The 26924-nt window shown below is 38.7% G+C and overlaps 1 protein-coding gene across 1 annotated transcript in view; it reads right to left on the bottom strand.

The window, feature by feature from the left end:
- Positions 1 to 26924, bottom strand: part of plcb1l (phospholipase C beta 1-like) — an 86230-nt gene that overhangs the window by 36675 nt on the left and 22631 nt on the right. Inside the window, exons 3-6 of the mRNA XM_030771190.1 lie at positions 23517 to 23585; positions 3445 to 3585; positions 1486 to 1565; positions 27 to 80 (exon numbers count right to left, since the gene is read on the bottom strand). Coding sequence (XP_030627050.1) covers positions 27 to 80; positions 1486 to 1565; positions 3445 to 3585; positions 23517 to 23585 — 344 coding nt within the window. The remainder of the gene's footprint in view (positions 1 to 26; positions 81 to 1485; positions 1566 to 3444; positions 3586 to 23516; positions 23586 to 26924) is intronic.

Genomic DNA, 26924 nt, shown 5'->3' on the forward strand with positions numbered 1-26924 from the left:
TGTCTAAGTTCAGTCCTTATACTCACTTCTTTACAGGTATATTGCCCTCTGGGGTGAGCTGAAGCATGAGTCGGGTGTACCTGCGTAAAAAATGGCACAAGAGTTCGCTCATTGTTGCATTCATTTGTAGTCTAATGCAGTGTGAGCAAAGAGCCTTTACTGCTACACACTGACAGAAAATAAAGGTACAGACATGTAGCTGGATTCATGTTCATGTTTGTGTGTTCATTTCACTTTCCCGTCAACAGTGTGACTAACATTATCTGTGCGTCACCAAAGATCTATGTGCGTGATCTGAAATTAGTGGGCTTGTATGTTGTCCTTGGTCTACATGTATGTAAACATAAACGCCTCTGAGTGTGTGTGTGTGTGTGTGTGTGTCTGTAAATGAATGCGTGTGCGTGTGTGTTTGTGTGTGTGTGCACCTGTACATATGTGCATGTGTGTACGTGTGTGCCTTACACAGACAGGTATCTGCATTTCACGTATAGCTATATACTCATCCTAGGATGCTTTGCCTTGGCATGGAGGACTGATCTAATGATGGCTCTAAAAATAGACAGCGTGCAACCGGAGCCCTCATTATGCACTCAGCGATAAGTGGCTTTTCACTAATAATTGATGCCCTTTATGCAGCCGCCCTCTCGGGTGCGTTTTGTCTGCTGGGGGCAAAGTCACCGAGGTAATGGTTAACCCTGGGGTCTGTGGTGACAGTTTTATCTTTCCGCAGCACATCCCATTCCCGCCCACCCGCCCCACTGTTTGTCACGTCCAAAGACGATCCCTGTCTTGGTTGCTAAGACGGCGGGAGTAATGCGCCACTCTGCATCACTGCTGACTAGACTGTGGCTAAGTACCGTGTTGTGTCATGCTGGTGCCTAACTGCTGAAGGTAAGTGAAAGGGGTGATTATGAACACATATCAGTGATGGGTTATTTAACAGGAGAGATGAGTGAAGGTCACTGAGGGACTGTGTCTGTCAGGTAAAATCACAGAAAGTGTGTAAAGGGACTGACAGTGGAGCTAACAGATGTGTAGGAGTGATTGATCACTGATGCTGAAATAAACATCTGGCCAAACTCCTGCGCCACGCCAAAAAACACACTGAAGAATATGATAACACAGTTAAATGGTGCTGGGTGAATTCATCAATCAAACAAATTAAAGTTGAGTTAACTATCCCCGAAAACTTGGCAGAATTTGAGGTCTATTTCGTTTATAGCCTGTTTAAATAAGTGATCAGACTTGGGAGCAAGTAGTAAGCAAATGGTGTTTTTTTTAATGGTTAGGATTGCATTGCTTGTATGTGTTGTACCACATTGTTTTATTTGACATTTCCCTTGTAGAATGAGCAGGAGGTATGAGGAAGTCATTATGGTCCAGTCCCTTGTAAAATATGCAACTGCACATTGAATAAATTCAGCATGTTTATGGCATACATCAGGAACAAACATATCTATGCAACAAATCAGGGCAGGCACTCACACTTTCTCCAGACAGGACTCTCTGGACATGTTTTGGGCCAGTAAGTTGGATGCCAGACTGAATAGCTCCTCAGCCCATTCCTAGATAGGAGTGAATGCACCATAAACATTTAGTTCAAAAAACTGATAATGCATTACACTAGGTCAAAAAGAGCATACATATATCAGGGTTTCCGCTAAGATTTTTCCTTGCTGGTCTGGTGTCCGGTAGAATTTATTTTACTGGACAAATTTGAAACTTACCGGTCAGATTTCAATAACAGTCTATGTTACAAGCACAAATGTAACGTACACCTAGGTTGGTGAAAGAATGACAACGACCTCAGATCAGTTTGACTATGTAATAAACAGAAATGATTAAGGAAAATGAACAGTAATGATTCAGCAAAACCTCAACATTAGCCGCTATAATGTAGGCTATTACGAAACATCTCTAACCTGTAACATCTGCAGCCTGTTTTAAAAAAAGGCTAGGCCTACATGGCATCGGATGTAGCCTATGGGCTACCAGGTAACATTTTATTTTCTCCTTTTTTCATTGCAGCAAAGTCCTCTGCTGCAACTTGAAATCAAACGTGCCCAATGTGTCTCTGCAGCTTGCAATGCGCATAAGTCGCATCACTCTCTCCTCTTCCAGATGACTTCGTAGTGCCATCTCAATTGTATGAGTATTACTGGACATTTTGACTGGCAAGTTTTTAATTTATCATTTTTTTTTTAAATAAATTTTACCAGGCATATATATATATATATATATATATATATATATATATATATATATATATATATATATGTGCGTGTGTGTGTGTGTGTGTGTGTGTGTGTATGGTGACTTTTTTAGGTTTTTACAGTCAGTCATGTCATGGCTAAAGTCAATATGAAATAGTTGTGTGGTTATTCAGTTTATAGGGCCATTCATCTTGCTAAAGAGACAGAAGCTGTGTAGTAAACATGTGAACAAGCCCAGACTGCTATTAGGTCTCAAAGCATCTCTGAGGGGATCTTTTCTCCTTTAGCAGTAAATAGCTGTTAGCTCTAATGACTCTCCTTAAATAAAGTGGTAGTGCATGACCTTTGAGGATTACAATGAAGCTTCTTCAAGCTCAGCAGAGCAGTCAATGATAAGTCAGATGGTTTGTGACAGAGGTCTTTAGTGACATGGATACCATCACCAAATTCTTAGGGGATTGGTTCTGTTGTTCAATCATTGACTACCTTTTACAAAACAAAGTATTTATGGTTCATGACATAAGTGCACACTATATGCAAAAAGAAAAATTCAGCTGCAATCAGCACCGAAAGGGGCAAAACAAATGCTTTATAAATGGAGCAGACGGACAGCTGGATAAGGACCATCACATACACTTCAATTAGCATGTTTCTGTTTTACCACTGAATATATGCACAGTCTGCCATGATGATTAGTTACTGTAGCTGTCCTGAAAAACTGGAGCAATCAGTTACCTACTAATCAGATATTTGCTCCTTCACAGATTCATTGGTCCAAAAGCCCACATTTCACGTCATTTGGAATTAGGTTTGGCATTTCTTTAAATATTTCCTTGAAATTGTTCAAACATGGTGGACAAGCATGGCCAGCTGGTGAATTAGTTGGCTGTAAGAGGATAAATTACAATGCGAAATGTTCAGATTTTATGAAATACATGATTGTGATAGGAGTCTTTTAATTTGTTTTGAACAGTTCAAACAAATCAGTCATACCAAATCATTATAAAATTTAATCAGCTGTTTTGTATAGCCTGTATAGCCTCTCAAGGCATGGAGCAATTCTGTGTTTGGTGTAGACAGTAACCTTTTAAGAAACCTCAGATTCATTGTCTTTTGATTTCCTGCACAAAACATGCATGTAACATCTTAATGTTCATCTCTAAAAATTAGATTTGCAACTGTTCACATATGAAACTGTGACCTAAAGATGTTAACAAGATGCTGTGGTTACCTTGGCAACATCCTCCTGGAATGCCATGAAATTAAGGGAGGTGATATTGACCATATCTGGACCACTCACTACCGTTAGCATACGGTTTTCCAATTTCACAGTCATGTTCCCCACATCCAGCTGCTCTCGGACCCTGGCATCCTGGGAAAAAATAGAAGCGTTTGTCACTGTGACTGGTACGTAAGTGAATTCCATTGGAAGCAGAAGGGACACGTTGAACAGGGCCATTTGCACTCTGGCAGGTATTATGAATGAACTAGCATCAAAAGAAAATGACTTCCATCGTTTGTATTCTTGAGGAACAGCAACTCAATCATGATAAAAACTTCACAATTTATCTGAAATAGACTGAATAATTATGACACACTTAAACAGTGTTGGGGGTAGTTGTTAAAGAGAAAACAAGGATAAAATGTATACAAAATACAGAGAAATGTCGCGGGGTACAGGCCACAGGCGGAGGACTGGGATTTGAATTGAAAAGAAGGCGCAAGAAAAAGGCTCCTTCGGTATGAAATAATATTGTGTGTATTTATCAAAAAAAATTTTAAAAAAGTGTGTGGTGCTGCTCGGGTGGAAAAGGAAAGAAAGACTTGAATGCAGTCTTCATCAGATCAGGCACATTTTCACTGTGATCTACTCTAAACCAAAGAGACCACAAAATGCAAATAAACATGCACATTCACAGGCACCTGAAAAAGGAGAAAGCATGTCCCATAAATGACTAACTCATCTCATCTAAACATTCTGTGTTAATGATTCAGAAACTGCGTCTGCATACATTTAATCGTTAAAAAAATTATCCATTCAATGTATGACTTGCTGTCTTTAGTCATTGGTCAAAGACAACGTTATTCTTGATTGAAAATTACTTTTGCCATTCAATCCAAAGATACACTTTCCTGTCCAGGTACTAGTATTATGATAAGTTTGGAGTGTTGGCGTGATATGGTTTTGAGGTTGAGGTTTTTATGGGCATAGCTTTTTGCATCAAGTCAAAGACAATACAAGGCAGACATTCACAGATAGCGGTTCTTCGTTCATAGTTAACCATAAATATAAGCAGTACAAAGCTTCTCAAGCACAAGTAATGCATAACAATGATCCTTTTTTCTTTTGCCTTGGTCCAATGTCTATGTGGCATACAGAACAGTTCTTCCAGCCTAATTAACACAACAAAAGACTGCAAAGGATTTTGCAGCGGAAGCAAATTAGCTCCCACTAATTTATCCAATCAAACAAAGAGTCTCTCTGTGCTGTCTCACAGTGATAAATGTCCTCACCTCGTCCTAAGCCGTCCAAACAGATCACTCTTTGGCTGAGCCTTTGGGTGCCTTAATACCGAACTTTTCTGAGGAAATAATTTGCTCTCAACTTTTCACCTACTCAGGCTGCTCATTTGTTTGCCTCTAATAAACTTAAAAGTCAACAGTTCATGAAAAAATGGTGCTCTTGGCTAACCGTGATTCTTATATGTGAGACGTAAAGTACATTATACAGAAAGATGAGCCTGTTCATATTTATCACACATACAAAATCAAAGCGCCAATATGAGGGGGCACTGCAAGGCAGAAACACCTAACGCAGGGGTACACCACTTTAAGTCAAGAGGAGATGTTGGAGTTTGTTTTAACCATCCACAAACAGTCTCTGATTGGTTGAGGAATCTATAGAACTGTTTCATAGGCAGAAATCCACATTCAGCCTTTGATTATGTGTTGAGGTCAAAAAGCGGCGGGAATCCAACCCTTGAGGACTGGAATTGTTGGCTCAGTGCATCTGTGTTACCTCCTGCTCCGAGCCTCAGGTGCCAAAGCCTTGCATCAGTGGTATTGGAGAAACAATACCTATCAGGTAGTGAAATATTTGCACGATAAAACAATTTCAGCAGGACTGCTGCACCAAAATGCACAAGATCAGCATGAACGAGAAGTGAGGGACGACCAAAACAAGCCAGGACGCGTGTGGGGCAATTGCCTGAGTAATCAATAACATGAAAACTGCTGATTTAAACGACAATCAATCACATTCCCTATCCTCACTCAACGCGAGTGCAACGTCATCTCACACTAATAAATCACCCCCAACTTTGCCAAAAGAAAAACGGAGAAGCTGATATTTCACTGATATTTCTCTAGAGACAACTGAAGTTAAAACATTTTTATTCATTTAATCCTAAACGATCATATCTCTCCATCCATGTTTCAGTGGTAATGACTCACTAAGGGTATTTTTCTATCACAGTCTGTTGACTCTCCAAGTCCTTGTTCACATGGGCGAATATGATTCCACTGAATTTGCCTGACACAAAATGACAACCCGTTGATTTTTGTGTGACTGAGGGACCTCTGAGCTTGTTTTGTCGATGAGAGCACAAACCGAGGAACAACGAAAAACTGTTGCGCCCGGGAACAGGGTGCAACACGAGCGAAAGGTCTACACCCAGCATGACACATTGGCAAGCACTGATTCTCCTGTTTAAAATTTCCTAGAGTTCCACACGGAATAAGCTGGAGTTTAAGTGTTATTTTTCACCTATTAACACTGATATTGTTTCCATTACATGCAAAGCAGCATTGTTTTTGAGAGTTCCTGTAATTATCTTTAAGCTTACTCTGCTAAGTCTTAAACTTGCTGCGAGAATACCTTTGTTTTTATTTCTATTTTTGTCCATTTCAATCATAACTACAGCATCAGTATGAATTTTGAAGTGAAAATAAGTAAAAATGCATGTCTCACAATGCATGAACACAAAACAATTCTTCTCAGTCTTATAGGGTGTTTTAAAAATGATTGTGAGACACAAAATCTTTCACTGCCTCAAGAGGCTTCTAAAACTATTTGAGGACAGAAAGAAACTAGAAAATAACATTGTGTGTTCTAAATAAAAAACACTTTTATCTGAGGGTTAAAAGTTGGGTCCAGCTCCCTTCTATTCATCCCACCATCAGAGAAGAGGAAGAGAAAAGAAGAAAGGAGGAGAGGAGAGGAGAGGAGAGGAGAGGAGAGGAGAGGAGAGGAGAGGAGAGGAGAGGAGAGGAGAGGAGGGGGTAGTGGTTGTCTTAAAACCTTCAGTCTAGTGTGAGAGATTTAATTAGTATGCTGGTGCTTTGTGGAGAGCAGGGAAGGCAAGCCTCAGGGTCTTGTTGCTGTGGCAATGGGGGATGTGAACCTGGCTGGACCCTCATAGTTTTCTGCCAGAGCTCAATGCTACATGACAACAAATTCTCTCTCTCTCTCCCTCTCTCTCTCTCTCTATCTCTCTCTCTCTCTCTCTCTCCCTCTGTCTCTCAAAGTCTGTGTGTGTGTGTGTGTGTGTGTGCGCGTGCTTATCTGAGCACCAAATCTGACAGAAAACACATGCTGTTCATTTATTTTAACACCTGATTAACAGAAAAAAACATCTCTGCTCTGAAGGTGAAGGGAGCCCTGTATGAGAACCAGTCAATACACTTTTTCACAAAGAACCAGTCTCACGAGGTGTGTGAGAACTTCTGCTGGCAGACCTGTTGCTTAGCTGCAATCTTAGTTACTGTTGCACACAAAAATTGACACTCACGGACATACTCCCGTTATTTATTCAAATGTCTTAATCCACCATTTCACTGACAATGCATAGATAATATTTGCCACAATGAAAAATACGGCTCTGCACTAACGGATATATACAGTTTCAGGCACTTACAAGCACCTTGGCATTCAATCCATCCTAGTAATGTCAGATGTAGTGTAGTTTTAAAAGACTTGATTTTGTAACTACAGCAGAATAAGGTCATACAGTCATATAGTTGCAGTAATGAGAAGGTGTGTCAAAAGCTGGGGGAAAGACCATACATAGGCGCTTATGAATGACTCAGTACAACATGTCTCTACATGTCACAATTTGCTTTTCTTGTGTATTGTATTTTTTTCCACCCGATAATTTGTAATTAGAATGGGTGGCAGACTATGAAACCATCCTATCATCTATCAAGAGTGGGATCTAAGCAAACACTCAATTCTTTTTAGCAGTGTCACTTTTGACTGCAACTATTTTCCTCCTCATCAAATGTTAAAATGATCTTTCTTACAATTGAGCTGTCACTGAAAAACGCACAATGCTAAACTGTGCATAGAATTCAACATTAGGAGACTGTGTTATGGAACAACTCTTGGCTCACTTACAGTGGCATTATGGAGCAACTTGGAATACATACACACATTACAAGGAACATTGAAACATTGAAGAAAGCAATGGTTCTTTACAAAAATGAGAAAAAAATTCTCTGGAGCCTATGACTCATGTATTTTTAATAAGATGTTTCCTTTTTATATCAGACAAGCCCATGGCATGATTATCAAAGTAGAGAGTGCCCAGAGAATTTGGACAGGAATTTTTTTTAGATAGATCAACCAAGGAAGCCCCATTTCAGAAATATATATTAAGACTCCTCAGCCAAACAAAACAAGCCATTCTCAACTTACATGCTTATATCAATCAAAAATGAAAGTACTCATTTGGTGTGCTCACTCTATCTAGTGCGGTTTAGTTTTATTTCAGTTGACAGCCTTTGGAATACATGATACAGATGTGTCCAGTGACCAGTGACGACACAATGATGTCAGATGTGAAAGAGTCTGTTTTTTGGCCACATTGGGTGTCCATGTCCTCTCATTCAGGCAACTTCTTTTAAGGCATGCTGATCGACCAGGCATGTTTTAAACATTAGCTCTGAATCAGGAATCATTACTTTGTCACGCAGCACAGAGGGATTCCCATTAAAACCAGTCAAGCTCACAATTTTCAGACTCCGCCATGTACAGCAAACCCCTCTAATGGTTTTGTAAACAATATCACAGACCATATCAGCCCTAATGAAAGCAGACAAACTTCAGAAAAGAAACTTTGTAGTTTCTTGAGAACTGCCTTCAACAATTCAGTCCTAGATTTGAGAGTGCTTGCACAACTGACAGCTGAGTGCTGTTTTAAATTCTCTCTGAAAAGGAAATTAAATTATGCTTCCTACACCATACAACAGGCTAGATTCACTAATGACTTTCACAGTTTTTTTTAAACATTTTGGCATGTGTAACTGTCTGTTAACATGACTAATACGGGATTATTACTCAGATCTGAACTAGTTTCAGTAAAAAGCATCAATAAAGGAGCCACCATGTGTTTAATGACTGAAATCATCTGTTTAAGCAGAATTTTCTCAGTGGCTAATGTACTTCAGACACAACCTATTGTGTGGGCACATTATGTATCAGTGGATGTTACTAACTGGCTAACTTTGGTTATTGAACACTGTTTGATTCAGGTATCAACACTGCCAATATGTGTATTAGGGGAAAGAAATGTTCAAATTAGTGAAACTGAGCTGGGCTGGTCGTGTTCAGTTCAACACTGAATAAACCTGATAACACAGTGTACATCAATAGATGTCAGAGGTCAGACTCCAAGTGCAGTACCATTGATGTGTTGCCACATTTTCTTGGTTTTCTCTTAGGCCTAGGCTTGGTTCGTCTGAACTTATTAAACAACAAATGTTAATATGGGAGTAATAATTTGACTGCACATTGTGCTGAATCAATAGCTGTGTAAAAGCATGCTTCTGACAACAGGAAATCCAAAAACACAAAAAGAAAAAACATGAAAGACATGTGAAACTAATATCTTTGTAATTCCAAAACTGTATCAAACAAAACCGAGAACACACGAGACAGACAGACAGACAGACAGATAGATAGATAGATAGATAGATAGATAGATAGATAGATAGATAGATAGATAGATAGATAGATACATGGATGGCATTTCCCATGTTCTCTATAAATGAACACAGACAGTGTAAACCGCTGATAAACATAGAACACTATTCATCATATTCAAGCTGCTCAATTGGCCAGCGTCTCAGAAAAGGTCAGCTTTTTATTGGTCAGCTGTCAAGCAACGCTTCACTGACCAAAGGCGTGCCACAGAACCTTCACCAGCTTAATGATCAGAGGCTCTGAAACTTCCATTAGGCTGTTTAATGAACCTGTAAGCAGCGGGAGACAACCAGAGAAGGGACAGACTGCACGAATACTCATTTCAGAAAGGCCATATCTCCCTGTGTGAGAGGAGACAGCCTGTCTTGGCATTGCCTTAATACGCCAAATTAAATCCCAAAACAGACAAAAGACGATGTGAAGTCTATTTAAAATGGTTTAATTATTACACAAAGAGATGTGACCAGCTGACCAGCTCGAGACCTGTGCAAGACTAAATTTATCATTTGAGATAAGACAGCACAACTGATGGATATATTAAAACAAGATATATTTAAATGAGCAGCACTCAAAACCAGTAGAGTGTGAACAAGAAGTATATACCTCCTGAGCTCAAAGGGAGAACACAAATGACAAACATGATGTTGTTGTTTTGGTTGTTGTTTTTTGCATTTGGTAGACCATGACATATCCCAAGGAAGCATTATAACTGTATCTGTTTAACTACAATCACAGATTCTAAAGTTATAAAATAATTTACACTACATGCTGTTTCCATATTATTCCTTCAGTGCTCTTCATATACCAGGCTCTGCTACACATTCTTTCATATCTCTCCTGTGATGAGCAGCTTTGTCCAGGGACCAGGCCAGGATGTATTGGAAGCCAAATAATTTAGTCTCCTGAACTCAGGTTGGCCAAAAAAATGTCTGACGTCTCATTCAACAAGGCAACACGCAGAAAGGAAACATACTCTTCTTAAGAGACGCCAAGCAAAGCTGACAGGGTCTGACTGAAATCTCCAGCATCCCCTTAAATCCTACCACCAAACTGTCTACGCTGTCATCACACATCCAGAACAGAGCAGTTAAAGCACCCTTGTTAAAGCCAACGTTTTTCTTCTCTTTTCCCTTTTTTGATGACACATCTCAAGTGTTTTTCCCCCCCCACAGATGAACAGATTGCATCATTGAGGACAATCACAGTGAAATATTCCACAGAGAAAACTCTGCATTTTGGATTTAAATTGTTTCCATTTCCATCAGGCGTTAGTGAAAGCCTGAACACAGCAGGAATACAAAAGTGACCAATTAAGGTGTCATTGGTGAGAAGAAACAGAGCCTTATTACCAAACAATGCAGCATTTGATACACACAATCTCAGTTCACACACCAGATGTTTGACAGTTGTTCATATCTGACTGTCTGCTCGAGCAATCAAAACCATGAATATAAAAACAATATCTACTGCTGTTGCAGATGTTGAAGACACCAGTGAAAATGGCTTCATCAGGAATGACAAATGGGATGTGCACTGACAGAAACTGAAGCTAATGGGATGTTCAGAAAGCTTCCAACAGAGCAAAGAAGGGAGCACATCAAATCTTATTATTAAATATAGGCATAAGTTCCACAGAGTCCAAAGGAGACACATTTTTGGGATAAAGAAAATAGCATTTTATTATGTGACGGAAGACATTGGATAAAGGGCTTCAGTGTGTAGGCTGTGGACCTGTCATAAACTGTTAATAGGAACTGGAGTTAGGGAAAGCTGCATGTCTGCAAGTGTGGAAATAATGAGTATAATTTCAGTATATGAGATTAATTTGTACATTATGAATACTGATGATTGATATGCTTGTGTTCTGTAATTCATTTAAGTGGAGCTGTGTATATGTAAGAATATTACAGACCATGAGATGTGCTGTAATAATATTTTAATACTGATAATTGATGACGTGATTTATTGACATGTAGGAGGCACTTACATCAGAAGGGCACAGGCAGGCCTCAGTCATGGTCCACACACAGTGCAATAATTAACTGAGTCATGTCCTATGTAATTCCAGACCTAATAATTCACCCAAATTCTGTTTATCTCTGGCTTCCTACCTGTTCCTACCCACCTGTGTGTAGGTTGAACTAGTGTATCAATTTGTCATTGGCTAATTAAAGTAAATACCTGCTGTGCAAGTAATGGCTGGTTTGTTTGCTCTGTTGGGCTTAAGGGTAGCTGGTTACTACTGTAGAGGGGCCAGCTGCTACCAATTGTAATGCACCTCTGTGCCTTTTTTTGTTTTGTTTTGCCTTACAATAAAGTTTCCACTGTGATTTTAAGTACAGATGTGCTTTTTACCCGGGAGTTCTGGGAAATTGCGCAGCCTGCTACATATTATATGACTCACTATCTCACAAATAAAACATGGAAACTTAAAAAAATAGAACATAAGCCGACTGACAGTCTCAAAAAATTAAGCAACAATATTTCTACCTTTCAATGAAGTTTAACTGTTAGACTCAGTCCTTACTTGAGAGTTTTGTTGCTTTTTTTCACACAATAAACTGTGTTAGAATTTTTTGAGCTATCCTAACTATTGTCCTTATCCTAGCATTTACAGTGTGGTATTTAAATTGTTTCGAGATCTGAAAGAACTCTACTCTCTCAGTCCTCTGACTAAATCTACTGCTGGATCTGAAACCATGCTGCTCTTGTCATATACTCTCAGCTTTACTAGTCAAGCCTTTGTAGCCCACAAAGACAAAACAGACTGAGAGATTGGAGCAAAGCATCCTTAGAGGAACTGTAGAGAACAAAGTGCCAGTGACAACTCAGACAGCCACTCTAGGACAAACCATAGTTAATCATAAATGTGAGTTTGGAGTAAGTCTTCACATGATCTCCATTAGGAAATTTGATGGATGATCTAAATATAGTAAGGTAATCTAAGGCAATGTAAGGATATAAAAAAAATTATGAAAGGGAGGGCAGGCTAAACTTGGACATTCTATGAAAAAGCCTACAGGAAATGACAGCTGGTGAGTTTTGATAGAAAAATTTAAATGTGCTAAATTCAGAAGGGTTCCAGAAGCATAATTTAAATAAATATTTAAAAACTGAATTAACCTTAAGAGCTAATATGTGCATTCACTAAGTTGTCAGAACACTCTGAAGACTAAACATTAACCCAGAAACACCATCAATGCTACTGCTGGATTTGGAAGCCAGTAACACAAAAACTCCAGTACATGTTGGTATGTGTCTTTTATATATGCATGGTCACGTTTCTGGTTATTTTAGTCAGTCTGTCTAGTGTCTGTGAACAACATTTTTTTTTTTTTTGCAACCAAACACTTTGTAGCTCATTCAAGGCACTCACTTGATTACGAAGTTGAAGCTACTGCCTACTCACAGTGACAATCATTTGTTTCTTCCCAAGTTGCTAAGTGGCTAAGAAGGCACTTTGCTTTTCCTTCCTGAGAGGTAACTGAACATGAGAAATGCAATCAATCTTTTATTGTACTTTTTCCATGAGTCTGACAACGCAGCCAATACAGCCAACCCTCTCAGGTCTTTCTGCTTGACTTAAACACAATCCAGAGTAAATCAAATGAACACACAATTATATGCACCTAACAGCATATAGGTGTAATATTTCTCTCATTATAACTCAAGGACAGGCATTCTGGGTATGTCTTCACTGACGTATTGAGATTTTTGTAATTTTGTTTTTCAGTTTCTGCAAAACCCTTCCTCGTTTCACAGGACTGGAGCTGACTTAGGGTTTAGGAGTTGTCTCTTATTTTGTACCATTCCTGTCTGGCCTCTTCTCAGGACCCTGTGAAGGGGTTTCTCCACTAGAGTGGCCCTTGAGTCCCCTGATGGCAATTCCATAGCTGGGAAGGGTAAATTATTAATGAATGGGCATTACTGACAACTTTGGCCTGGGGTGAGAAAAAAGACATTTGGGACAAAACAATGTATGCTTCTAGCACACCTCCTTCTAGTTATGGAAATTAAAAAAAAAAAAAAAAAACACACACACACACACACACACACACACACAAATCCAAACAACTCAGTGAGATATGTTGCAGACTCAAAGTACTGGTACAAGTCTGAATGACTAAAATGCAGTCTGGTTTGTTGGGGACAGTTTCCAAGGAATAAAACAAAGGAAACAGTTACCAAATAGAATAAATGGATATTTATCAACATAAGAGAAAGTATTCCGGAGCCATAAATTCTGTTTACTATCTGTGAGAATTATAAACCACTAATAAATTATGGAAGACATCAGAGAGTTTGCCGCTCACTTTAAGTTTTTACAACTGTAAGGACTAGTCAAATGGTTTCATGAAGTAAGTGAAAAAGATGTGGTTTCCTATATGTGGTTGAAAGTTTCGATTATTTGTTTGTTTTTGATTGCATTGTGGTATTGTTCTCATATTTTCTTTCCATGTTCTAGGCTGAGTGGTATGGGTGTGTCAGCTGAGGATATACGATAAGCATTAATGTGATTGGACAGTCAAGACAGCAATGGTAACATACATTCTTCAAGACCAGTGCTTACTCTGATAACAGACAAGAGGGCTTCATTTGACTGACAATCTAATAATTCTTCATTTTAGGACGTACAGTGAAAACATGCCCCTTTCATAAAATGTCACTGCTCTCAGGTGGGCAGGCAATTAATTTTATAACAAAGTCAAAAACTAATTAAAAAAAAAAAGAAAAAAGAATTTGCCTCAATTATGCATATATCCAAGATAAATTTTAAATTAGCAGCACGTCCTCTCTAAAGGACAGCACCAAAGCAAAACATTATGAGATAAAAATAGAGAACAATACAGATTTGTCAGATACAGCAAGCAATCTGTAGGATCCTAGCAATGATTAATTCTGCAATACACGGTTCTTTGTGCTCACAAGGGCTTTCTGTTCTGTTACTCTATACTTCTGTAAAGAGCGTCAGGAGGCAAACTGCACTCACACTCTCGGAACATCCCTGTCTGAAAATGCAAATATGTGTTTTAGTGATGTACAAACAGAATCTTGTGTTTGATACAGACCTGTGCTACAACATCATGGACTCTTAAGTAGTGTCTGACCATACCCAGGACCACAAAAAGTCACAACAAAAAGTCACTGCAGTTAACAGTAAAAACAGAGTCATAATATGTTCCTCCTCTACTGCTGGTGGTCCCTGCACAAGCCTGCAGGCTGAGGAGCCCAGAGGGCCGTAGAATCGTTGCTCTTTTTTCAATAATTATTATTTTTTAAAATTTTGGAAAACTTGGACTTGGAAAAATTTAATTCATATAAAACCTGACAACATATAGTATGAATTCCAAAATTTGAAATTGGTACATATTTAACGCACTATTGTTTTATTAAAAAGCAAAAATATAAAGTTCACTGTTACTGCGTCAAAACTATGACATTCATGCTAAATACATTCAAAAAGACTGAATATAAGCCCCAGTAAATCTCAGACTAATTAAGTCAATGTGCACCTCAAATATTTCTGGAATAAAATAATGAATTCCTTGGGGGTAACCAAACACGTATATACAAACTATTACACAACTATTTCTCAGCCCACAAACTATAAAAAAAAAAAAAATTAGAAACATATTAGAAGAATTTTTGGAATGATGAGTTGGCAGGTAATTATTTGCACAGCTTGTGAGAGTGGTCATAGAGCTGTTTGAAGCAGGTTTTTCAAACAAGTACAAATAAAAAACAGGCACTATTAAAAAAAAAAGAAAAAAGAACAGCATATGTAAATGGTTTCAGACTAAAGAAGATAAGATAGCCTCACATGCAATTAGTTTCCAGTCCCACTGCTGCTGCTACTGCTGCTATCCACCTCTGTCACAAACAACCAGACTGTTGGGAAATAGAGTTTCACTCTTTCTAGAGACATCCAGGAATTTTGCCTGAAGGACTTTTGAATTAATTTTAGAACGCAGCTTCAACGACAGAAACAAAAATGATTAAATTAGGTTATTTGTTGGGGAAAAACTTTTGATATGATAGAGATTATTTTATATTTTGACACTCTATTAAACAGGAGAATCTGACCAAACTCTACTAGTGATTGAGCAATGTTTTGATAATGCATGTTTGGACACGGTTTCAAACAATAACATAAACAAGGGAAATGTGACAGACCAAATATTTTCATAAATTTCTTTTCATTCTTTGCAGATGAGATTGTCTGAATAAAGGCCACAGGAAGACAACCAGAATTAACAACCACAAATGTCCTCATACCACAAGGGAAAGCTGCAGTTTCAGAGTGCCCGTCCAATCTTTGAAGAGAAAATGTATTAATGAGTACTAATGATAGAATATCCAAATACCAGGAGAAATTGCCTGGGGGGTATTTCAGAAAGCAGGTTTAGTGAAAACTCAGAGTTAGTTAACTTAGAGTCAGTAGTAAACCTCCTAATAAAAGAGTCCTGTGGCTTCATTCTCCTAGCAAAATAAAGCCATAGGGCTCTTCTTTTAGGTTTACTACTTTCTCTAAGTTAACTAAACCTACTTTCTGAAATATCCCCCTGGTGTTGAACCAAGAAATAAACAAGGAGGTGAACTCGGAAGGCAAAGACACAGACTTATATTCCCATAGACTAAAATGAACTAGGAGGTCAACAAGAGATGCTAGTGTCTGTGATGCTAATGTCTGATGTGGCATTTCACCTTGTCCTGTTAGCGTGCAGAGAAAACGTCACACAGGAAGAGATAAAATATACAAGTCAACAGCTGTGCGATCGGCAGTTCTGCTGTCTGAGAGTCCACATGCAAGTTAAAATTAGTGCCATGCCAAGAGAACAGGATAGCTCTCTGCCACTGCTATCTGCTCAGAACATGAGGCAACACAATAGTTTACAACTTGCCATAGCTATTTACAGCCTTTTGCTAACTGTTAACTAATAAGAAACTTGCTGAGTGCTGAATTATTTAACATCTCTTTCAAGGCTGTGTTATAATTTGAAGCCAGCATTCCTTGATTAATACCATTTTTTTTATGAAAACACTTATACAGTCAGTAAAAATGCAGGTAGCTAAATCAGTCAAAGCGCTGACATTAGAGGTTTGGAGGGGGGACTTAAATGTGTTCATTTTAACATTCACAGTTCGAGGTTTAATTTGAAAAGACAGAAAAAAGCCAGTTTGGACTCTATATCAAACTGTGAAAACAGGAACAAGGGAATGAAAAATAAGGCTGAAGCTTGTCTTTATCAGCAATGTTCCTTTCGATACAGACTAAATTGCTCCTGGGAATACAGCCGTTTCCAGGCGAAGGCAATTCTGCGAGTGTCTATTCTTCCATTCTCTCTTCAGATTTATGACTGGAATTCAGTTAGGCCCTCAGCTGCCCGTTCCGCTTTGCTGAGCTTGATGGAAGAATCGGAAAAGGTCAAAGGTCACTGTACTGTCGTCATTACCCAAATATAACCCGTCACTCCAAACTACTTTGCATGAAGTGCAGTCTATTGCAGAGTACAGAAGCTATCCTGCAACCTCTAAGCAATACTTAAGGCAACCATCATTTGAATTTCCTCCAGTTTCTTTCAAGTCAGTTAGAATAACTGGAAAATTTGATGCAAGAGACTGACTCAAAAAATCAACCAACAAAATTCTAAATCTTTTAGTGTTTTAATTTAAACTTAATTTAAAAGTTTTAATAGTTCATTTTAAAACTTTTTTTAAATTGATCAGTTTTACGAATTGATAAATATTGATTACTTTGATTACCACTCCACTTCAGGGCGACATTTCTGTGCTATGGATTCAAACGTATCCAGCTGCTCACTTGTCCATTGAGTCCTATGAAATTTTAAAGCTGGTGACAGGCAAGTGTCAATACATTGCCCTCCAGTTAATTTTATTTTCAACCCTAGTGTTACACATTTCACTTAAATCAATTTTAACCAGCTGTACTATTACACAAATGAATCAAAGCAATTTAACCTGATTAAATAATCTACATTTTAGTTCGTGGTACCTGATTAAAATGAGTGATTGTACTCTTCAGTAACATTTGAGTTTACCGTTGAGTAACACGGTAAAGCTTTGCAGTGCAGAGATATATAACTTGCATGCATATTCTGCCTGTATTTGTAAGCTGATTCTATGGCACATACCATCGATTCTTTTGTTTTGTTGACATTTAATTAATACAGGATAAAAAACGTGATGTTCATCTTTCAGGTCACATGACTGTCAATTCACTGTCAATTTCTTTTTAAGGACCAAAACACACCATCATCATGTCTCGGGTATGATAGCTGAAAACCCATATGCATGTGAGCACACAGAGGATCCTTTTCTGAGAGAGGCAGGAGGGGCCTGATCAGCTTGTCCAGAAAAGACGGTATTGGACATGTGAGCAAGCTAAGGGTCTGGAGGGTGTTTGGAAAGCTTCTTGTCTCTCATAACAACATAGAAATGCCCCTTTGACGGCTTCTGACCGTCAGAGCTTGGCCTTTTCACTCATTATACCATTCTTCTGCTCTGTGTCTCTATGGCAACACCCTAACAAGGTATTCTGTCAAGTATATCTCTCCTACTCACTCATCAAAACCACAACACACGTCAGTCCAGGCATTCTGACCCACGGTCTCTGAGCAGATTACCACATGAATCACACCTATACATCTATATACAATTTAAATCCTCTTTACTTGAGATCTTCCTGAAAGATCCTTTATTCACACAGTATGATTAGCATATATTGCTCAAGCCACCGAGTTCTTGGGGGGAGAGAGATTCAACTGTTGTGTATACATTTAGGCACTGAGAATAACTTTGAAAGTATAAAGATCTGCAGTTTAAACATGTCAACCACACTGAACTCATCTGTCAGGCTAGAGTATGAAAGAATGGGACGAACTAATGTGTTGAATGTTAATTTGGTTCAGAGTATTGATTAGCACTCATGGATAGTGAAAGCAACTGTAAATAAAACCTGTAAAGAGAGTATCTGAGTCGATTTGCTATGTCATCCTCTCATGAGAATAAAGGGCAGTGAAATCTCACTAGATTCTGTCTTCAGTTTCTTAGACTGAAGTTAGCATAACGTGAACAAACACTGATCAGGAGCTGTGTTTCTATGCTTTTGTGTGCAGAATTTCAGGGCCCCTGACCCACTCCTTGGCTGAAATTTGACCAAAGGTGACATTTTGGGAGGTGTTCTTGTAAAGTTGACAAGTTTTATTCATACTTTCTGATTAAGTTGCGTTGAGTGTATTGAATGATTAATACATGAACATCAAACTTAAAGTCTGGCAGACTGTATTCTCTAGAAGAGGAACAGTCACGAAACAATAGAGCACAACACAGATAAACGACACAGTCGGTATGCCTGGGCTGTGCTTTACCCATTCTCTTTGTGTAACTTCTTTTGGGTAGTTCACAGGAACAACTCGATCTGATTGAAGCACCTTTTTACTTTTCAATCTTTCCTTTTTCTTGTGATAGCAACTTTCTGTAAAACACCATCATAGCTTAAATGTTCGAGAAACAATTGTAATTACACTTTGGTATAACCAATTTTTGGGGAAATCCTCAGAGTTTGGTCATGCAGTATGTCTTTGCTCCATGATTCTCCACGCTTGGGTGTTCCAGGTGTAATGCATCCAAAGGAATAGCCTTTGAAGAGGCACTCTCCACTTGCCATCATCTACAGCCCTGGTCTCAGACGCTAAACAAACTCAACAAATATGAAACCACACAACCTTTTCTTCCAGACATAAAAGCCCATAAGCCCCACCACAATGCAGATGGAGGAAAAAGCTTATGATATTCTTCCCGTATAAGACCACCAATCGTATCTGTGGTTTCCGCCTCACTGAAAGGAGAGCGGTGCTCAAAAGGAGGAGAAAAGCTGAGTGATATGGTTAATTGCCAAAGCTGAATGGGGTTCTGCTGTAAGCCGAGGAATGATCTTCAGTCAGATAAGAGTGGCTGGACCCCTCTCTTGTGTCATAGAGTATCCTCTGACATTCACTTCTCTGTTTCCTTTACCAGTAGGACTCTGAGGACTCTAGACTCCGAGCCCTCTCTCTCACAAAGATAATATGTCATTAAACTGATTGACTGCCAGAGGGAAAGGGAAATCTCAAGCTAATCGCACTGTTGACCTTGTTGTTTTTGGCTTTTCAATACTGAGTTAGAAGTAAATGAATCATCTGGCATGTACAGACTTTATGGGTGGTATTTTTAAGTTTACTGCACACATTTATAATGCAGGTTATGGTTTTCTGCAACACTTTGTTCTTACCTTTCTTTGGTCTTAGCCTGACTCAATTATTCCCTCTTTCTCACAGCAGAATACTGTAAGTCAGGAAGATGAAGGTTTTAAGTCTCTTCAAAGAATTCTGACAACCATAAGCATAAAACGTTAAAAAAGAAATTTTAGCCATTGAAATAGGCTCCCTGCCAGTGTGTGGGTGAGTTAGGCACATAACCCCAAGGTTTCCCCAAAGCCTTGCAGCATCTCACAGATGCAAATTTGTCCTTTGCTCTAGATAAGTCTGTCTTCTATGTTAGCAAATATAGGTTCGATAAACAAAAAATCAATTTCTCACTTCTGCTATATCCTTGTTGAAAAACTAAAAATAAAAAATTGAACGAAAGAGTCTTTTAGATTGAAAGCCATGAGGAAGCGCTATGATGCTGAGGAGAACTCATAAGGTTTACACCTAATTCCCAGCACTAGCAATAAATAGTCAATGTTCTTGCACAGATACTGCTGATGGACAGGAAAAAAAAGAAAAAATCTCTCATTCTGTATAAGTTGCTGTTCTGCATAGATCTGATTTATGCACTGGGTGAGACTGAGCACCACATCTAGCATAGCATGATCTTTTCAACTCAGATGCTAGATCTTAAACTTTCAGCAAATGCTCTCTTTGAGGTATAGCATCTGAGAAAGCTCTATGTGTGTCTATGTGTCCATCTGTCATTCCCTCTGTATATAGGGTAGAGAAGCCCAGGGACCGTCTTTGATTTTGAGAGTCATAAAGGAAGGATGGGGCACACAAGCTTGGAGAGAGTCATGCTTCACATTTCCTCAGATCAGTGACAACATACTGAGAGAGTTCAGTGTCTGCCTCTGTGCAAACATGAATCATAGCAAAAAATCTAAGGACAAGGTTAAGCAAGGACCACTGAGACAACTAGACAGCAGAATGATCAAAGTGTTCAGGACAGCTGTGAGCATGTTGATATAAAAACAGGTACACACACACACACACACACACACTCACACACACACACACACCAGAATCAAATGTTTGTCAGCATCTTACTTTAAATACCTACCCAACATGAGGGTGATTAATCAGAACAGGAGCAGTGACTCATAGGGCAAGAGACTAAATCTATTCAGCGTGAAAAATAAGTAAGGGACATATGCTAATTAGGCCACCTATCTTGGCTAATGCATGGACGATCATGTATTCAGCCTGTCATTCAACCACAAAAGGGATTTTCATTATTTGCTAAATAATCTCCTTCCATGTCTTTATTTTTATAATGGAGTGCATTCTAATTCTTTCAGTAATTTAACCACTGTGTCATTTGAGAGGTGGTGCCTTTTTTCTTTTTTCTCCAGTATCGCTATGATGGTTGACTAAGGTTTAGGGGCTTCTCTAATTCATGAATTATAATTTGTACAGACAGTAATGGAGGCTTAGTTATGTTTATGATAAGAAAAAGATGACTCTGTCACCTCACTCTGAGGAGGTCAACTCCATACAATGTATCTGAATAGAATCAAGAAGACATATTTGTATGATAAGGAGAAAGCAGAGCGTTACAGATGTGAGCAACACTGTCACTTGGGTATTGACCAAATGGTTATTTGGGAATTTTAAAAACAGATCTGTTTTGAAATTATTTGAAAGTGCAGTCCTCTTTAAGAAGGAACCACTTTGTTTTCTTGTTGTTATGGAACTGTTTTCGTTTCTCTTAAGGAGTTCTCTAGAAATCTACTCTATGGAAGACTGTAAATGTCTGTGCTTCAGTCTACGCCCCACTCCTGGACTAAGTGCCTTTCCGTAGTAAATGCAATAAAATCATCACTGAGATGAATAAATATTTATTCTGTGATCTGCCAGGACTCCTCCATCATGCAACACTCTCTAACGAAGAAGTGATTTTGAGTTTTTGAGTAGAAAATTCTTTTGTTTTGCCATGGTCATTTGCTTGTGTAATGGCAGTTAAAGCCAAAGCTTCTGACTGAATGGCTGATTTCATAACAATTTAGTTCAATTAATGTCCATGGAGGTTTAGAATAACCAGTACATGTGAACAGAGCACAATCATGTGAAAAGATAAGCTGAATCAGATTAATGTCATTTTTGTAAATTTCTGCTACCTTTACACATTCTGACTACACGTCTGTGATATGGCTGATGTGAACTGAAAACTGAAAGTGGTGGAGAACCAGTTGGAGAAGTTGGAGAACTGAACAAATGTAACACCACTAAGGAAAAGACGTAAAAATCTATACAAACAAAATGAATTCACAACACAGTCCAGTGTTATATGGGACAAACATAGCTTCTATTTTTACTGCATTGATTAGATTTTTTTAATGTTTGATGTAGACTGCTCAGACTCGACAGCAAGTGCAGCGCTGTTCTCTGGTGCATGAGGTGAGTTCTATCTTTAATGACTTATCATTCATCCAAACATCACCATTTCTGTTACATTCTCATATATGCATTTTCAAGGCGAAGAAGTCCTTTAAAAAAGAAAAGAAAAAAATATATATATACATATACATATATGTGTGCGTGTTCAACACATTCATTAAATAAGTATATTAAACTGTGGACACAGATTACATTGAAATTACGTTATGCATTGACGGGCTCTGTATCAACAGACTGTATGTCCAACATGAGCGAATTTGTCATCAATACAGATAGTTGGTGACAAACGTGATTCATGGTTCCTGGTAACAACTCAACCTATGTCTCACTCACATTCGATAAGGTCCATCATAAAACTAGAAAAAAACCTGTGCTTTCTAGTAGTCACTAATTGTATGTTTACATTTCCTAACATGACCAAACACAGTAATCAGTAATAACTAGGGGTGTAACAGTACACAGAAGTCCCGGTTCGATTCACACCACGTTTTGGACATCACAGTTCGGTACGAGTTCGGTACAATGGAAAAATAGCAACAAAACCTCCCAAATGCATAAGGCTAGGTTTCTTTCATTTATTTTGAACAGACAGACCTGCAAGTTCCAGTCTGTTCCACCTAGTGTTGTACAGTCCCCCCCTGAGGTACTTTGTACAGCCTGTAGTTCATTAAAGGTGCCATAGAATGGAAATCACAGTTTTCCTTGCCCTTTTGAATTCACTGAGATGAATGTGCTATGGAAACATTGTCAAGCTTCAAATATTCTTTTGTCCAAAATCCAGAAACAAGTTTTTCAAGTTTGTGAGCTGATTACAAGAGAGACAGATGGTTATTTAATATATGATTATGAATATGACAATACAAATACATCACTATACCTCCAGCGGAACTAGGAAGTGTCGTTGTTTACGACTGAACCGTGTTATGGTTTTGCCCCTCATTCTCCCCCTGTAAGAAAGTCTCCTTTGCTCTTTCTCCTGCACCTGCATGAAACACTGGCCACTTTCTCATAATGTGTGCCTTGACCGCTTTGTCTGCCATGATAGAATCTCCTCACTGAGCTGTAATGTATTCAGCAACCTTTTCAGGAAACACAACACCCTTTGTCGGTTCGGGCCTTAGATCGAGCTGCATGTTTGAAAGTACATCTCTTTGATATCGACCAGAGAATGTAATTAAGTCATTATTAGCAGCATGGGGAGAAACTAATCAATGCAAAAGAGAAAACTCTATTATTCTTTAGACAGTTTCACGAAAGTTACTTTGCCTTTTATTTTGTGACTGCATGTACTAGTCTTACAAAAACTGCAGCTTTGATACCTGAAGCGCATATATTGTGGATAATTCATTTAATTAAAGGAAGGGCCACATCATTGAAACTGCAGTGATATTGTGTCATGAATAAATATTCTTGTGTTTTTGGCATGTATAGACCTATTCAACTTCCCCTTGTTGGTAATACATAAAAGAGCTTTGGTTCTGGTCAATATATTTGTATCGTGCTTCCTTAAATTGAAACATTTTACAATAGAAAAGATCAGCATGGTCTTGTATGAGGACTCATGAAGATGCTCCACAAGTTTCTCTGAGACATTCATTTCACATAGGCTTTCTGGTGCAGTGCTTACTGAATCTGTTAATAGGCGCTTACCTTGGGTGTTTTGCTGTATTTGCCATACCTGGCATCTTTTATATAGGAAATGTCCAGAAGATCTGTTTCCTGTAATGACAAAGAGAAACAGAGATCTGATTCTTATTCTGAGTAGACTCTAAAAGCCATTTTGAGGAGACATTAACAATAGAGAGAACCAAAAAGAGAATCAATATGATAATGGTTGTACTACTACAGTCAAATGTAGGTCACTACTTGGAGTGAACAGCATAAGCGCACGGCAGGATACAACACTTCAGTTTCACACTTCAAATTTATACAAAAATGTCCTGTAAAGGTCTTCAGGTTTAACAATGTTAGCAAATGTAAATTATATGTAGTGGAGGACAATGACTATCACAGAGGACACAGCAAAAGATATACTGGTATACTTATGTTGTCTTTTTCCCGCTCTCTCTCTCTCTTTCTCTCTGTATGAGAGAGAAAAAGAAAGAGAGAGAGAGAGGTAAAGAAAGAGAAGGAGAAAAAGAGGGAGGGAACGAAAGAAAGAGAGAGACACAGGTAAAGAGAGGTAAAGAGGTAAAGAGAGAGAGAGAAGGAGTAAGTGTATATAAGTTCTAGGCATATATACTGTATAGGACATCAGGGAGAAGGTAATGAAACCTCAGTCTCAGAGCATACTGCACAGATGCCTCGTTAAGATGATTTAAAAAGCACCGTAGCCACACAAGATACACATGAAACATTTCACTTCTCCCATATAGAGACCTGACCTGTTCCCTGAGTAGCTTTAAGGATCCATTATTGATAAAGGCAAGAAGGAGAGGACTGCGGCATAGCCCCACTGGTAATAGGAATGGGTAGTGGCACGGGAGATATGTAACGTTCAGTGGTTTTAGAGTATGAGAAATGTGTTGCATTTTTATCTCAACGCCTCCCTTTTTCGCCCGTGAAATATTAAAGCAGGCAATGGAGTGTCTGTGGAGAGCACTGTAACGTGCTCTCCATGGAAATCTGATGCTGAAATGGTAAGAGCTCAGTAAGTGTCTGCTCTTGCTTTTGTTTTACTCTCGAGTATGGTAGACTTCCATCTCTAAGGCACATATGTTAACACATATCACACATTTCTGGCTCTTCTTGCCTTCAACCCCAAAGCATCTGAGCAGTATTCTTTTAAAGTTGAAAAAATTTCTAAAAAAAACATAAATAAAAGTATTCATCAAACTCTAGTTGTTTTAAGTCTGATTGCTATGGGAACAAACCCTTTTTCAGAATTTTTGTTATCTTTTTTATCGGATAGCTCAAACCCACTTATTCTCCAGTCATTTCAGAAAGACGAATAACAGAAATATTACTTTTCTTCTTCTGTAAGTTTAATGTTATATTTAGGCTTTTTGGATGGTGGGGACATAAAGTTGGTTGTAATTGGGTGCACTGTGGACAGCACCAACAATGTAACACTCATCCTCACATCAGTTCTGAACCACCACACTCAATTGGGACTCCCTTCCCCACAAAACAAACAAACAACTAAGCAAAGGAAAGGACAGGATAAACTGTAGTTAGATAAATAACAGGAAACTAAGGCTGAAGGAGTCCAACGTGTGCTTGTTTCAGGAGGATACATCGGTTACCATCACAAATGCACTGGTGACTAAGTTTAAAGAAGGAAAGATTTCCTCTTGGTAACGTTCCAGAACGGTTTGGATACCTGTATGACTTTTAGCCAACAGATCATTATCTACTGGTACAACAGCCCACAGCACGACCTAGAAAAAAGCTGCACAGTACTTGCTGATCCATAACGCCCAAAGCATACTGGAATTTTCTCAAACCGTTAAGATTTCAAGGTCTGTAACCGTCTGTAATGACAGAGGCTGTGCTCAATATCAAACAATGTTTTTTATCTCCTCCCTTGCCCAAAGTTGACTTTCTTGACTTTCTTTCTTGCCTATGCTCTGCTCCTGGTTCACATTCACACAGTCAGTTGGGACATTACCCTTCTATCTTTTCCTTATAGTTTAAAAATTGGGAACACAATGTGTAAGACTGATTTGCTACAGTTCAGCATTGGTTCCATGTCACTAGTGCATGAGTTCCATGTATAGATTTAGAATTCACAACCACTAAGCGTCACTGACTGTTTTAGCCATGCATTTTACTTCAGTCTCAGCCAAGGCTATAAGACTGAGTAGATGAAACAGTTCCATACAGAAGGCTCAATCAACTGCTTTGGTTCGATTTTGAAGATTAGTCATGCACTTTACAGGATTGCAATGGCACTAATGTGATATCCACTGTCTATAGAGAACTTTCGTACAGCCGGTTTGCTCGCTGTCTTTTAATTACTATTCCTGTGGAGGTTATGACCAAGTTGTGTGTCCTAAACACTGAACAGAAACATTCATTTTACTACCGGAAGTGACTAAGAGAGAATAAAGTGAAGCAGCGTCTCTCCTCAAATCAATTTAACAGCCACTGTTTGCTTGTGGGGGGACGCTTTGAGTCAAAGGTTAACATTTCCAGTCCTGCTATAAAAGCTTCTCTTTGAAGTCTCTTTTTAAAGAGAGTGAACACAGCATGGTGCTGGAAGCAGTCAGGCTCGAGCAAAGAGCAAAACTGTGAGGCCTGCAAACCGTAGGACACTAATCACACATATTCCACATCTCTCTCTCTTTCTCTCCTTCTTTCTCTCTCTCTCTCTCTCTGTCTCTCTCTCATTACGTTACTTTAGTGTTGCTTCTGGCAAACAGGAGCGTAAGTCAAGTACAACATCAAAGCTAACTACACAACCATTTCATGATAAGAAAAGACTCAACAATATTGTTTTATTAAATAAAAACATTTGTGGGTATGCTGAACAAATCATTACGACATGGAGTTTACAATTTATAGATCGGCATGTTATTCCAACCCATTGACTTTAATTGAGCAATAACTGTTATTTACTCGTTGGCATTCACTTTTCTTGTCTTAGGAAGACACTTGGGAGATCAACAGTTACAAAGGTAACTTAGTTTATCCAAAACAAGTTGCAGGACCAAAGCGAAGTAATTCTCTTTTTGATAATATTTTCAAAGTATCTATAGTGCAGTTCCTATTTGTCAGTCCATCCCTGCATGAATGACTTTCTATCTTGGAAAAATACTTCCGTGTTTCTGGGAGGAGGCGAATCCATTGTAACATCATATCTGGATATTCCACAAACTGCAAGATAAGCAAGTCATATTTGAGTACAGGTCAAAGCAGGAAAAGTGCTTATCATTCAAATGAAAGAGAAACGCTTCATCCCATTGCCCTAAAAGTCCCCTCACATATTCTTCTCTGCTTTTTAGAAACGAATGCAGGGAAAAACTGAGCACACTGGTGGGTGTGTAATTGGAAGACTGCATTCTGGACAGCAGCCCTCGCAGAACAAACTCCTTGTGGCAGAGGGGGGTTGGGAAG

This window comes from Chanos chanos, chromosome 4, assembly GCF_902362185.1.
Source record: "Chanos chanos chromosome 4, fChaCha1.1, whole genome shotgun sequence".
Classification (NCBI taxonomy): domain Eukaryota; kingdom Metazoa; phylum Chordata; class Actinopteri; order Gonorynchiformes; family Chanidae; genus Chanos; species Chanos chanos.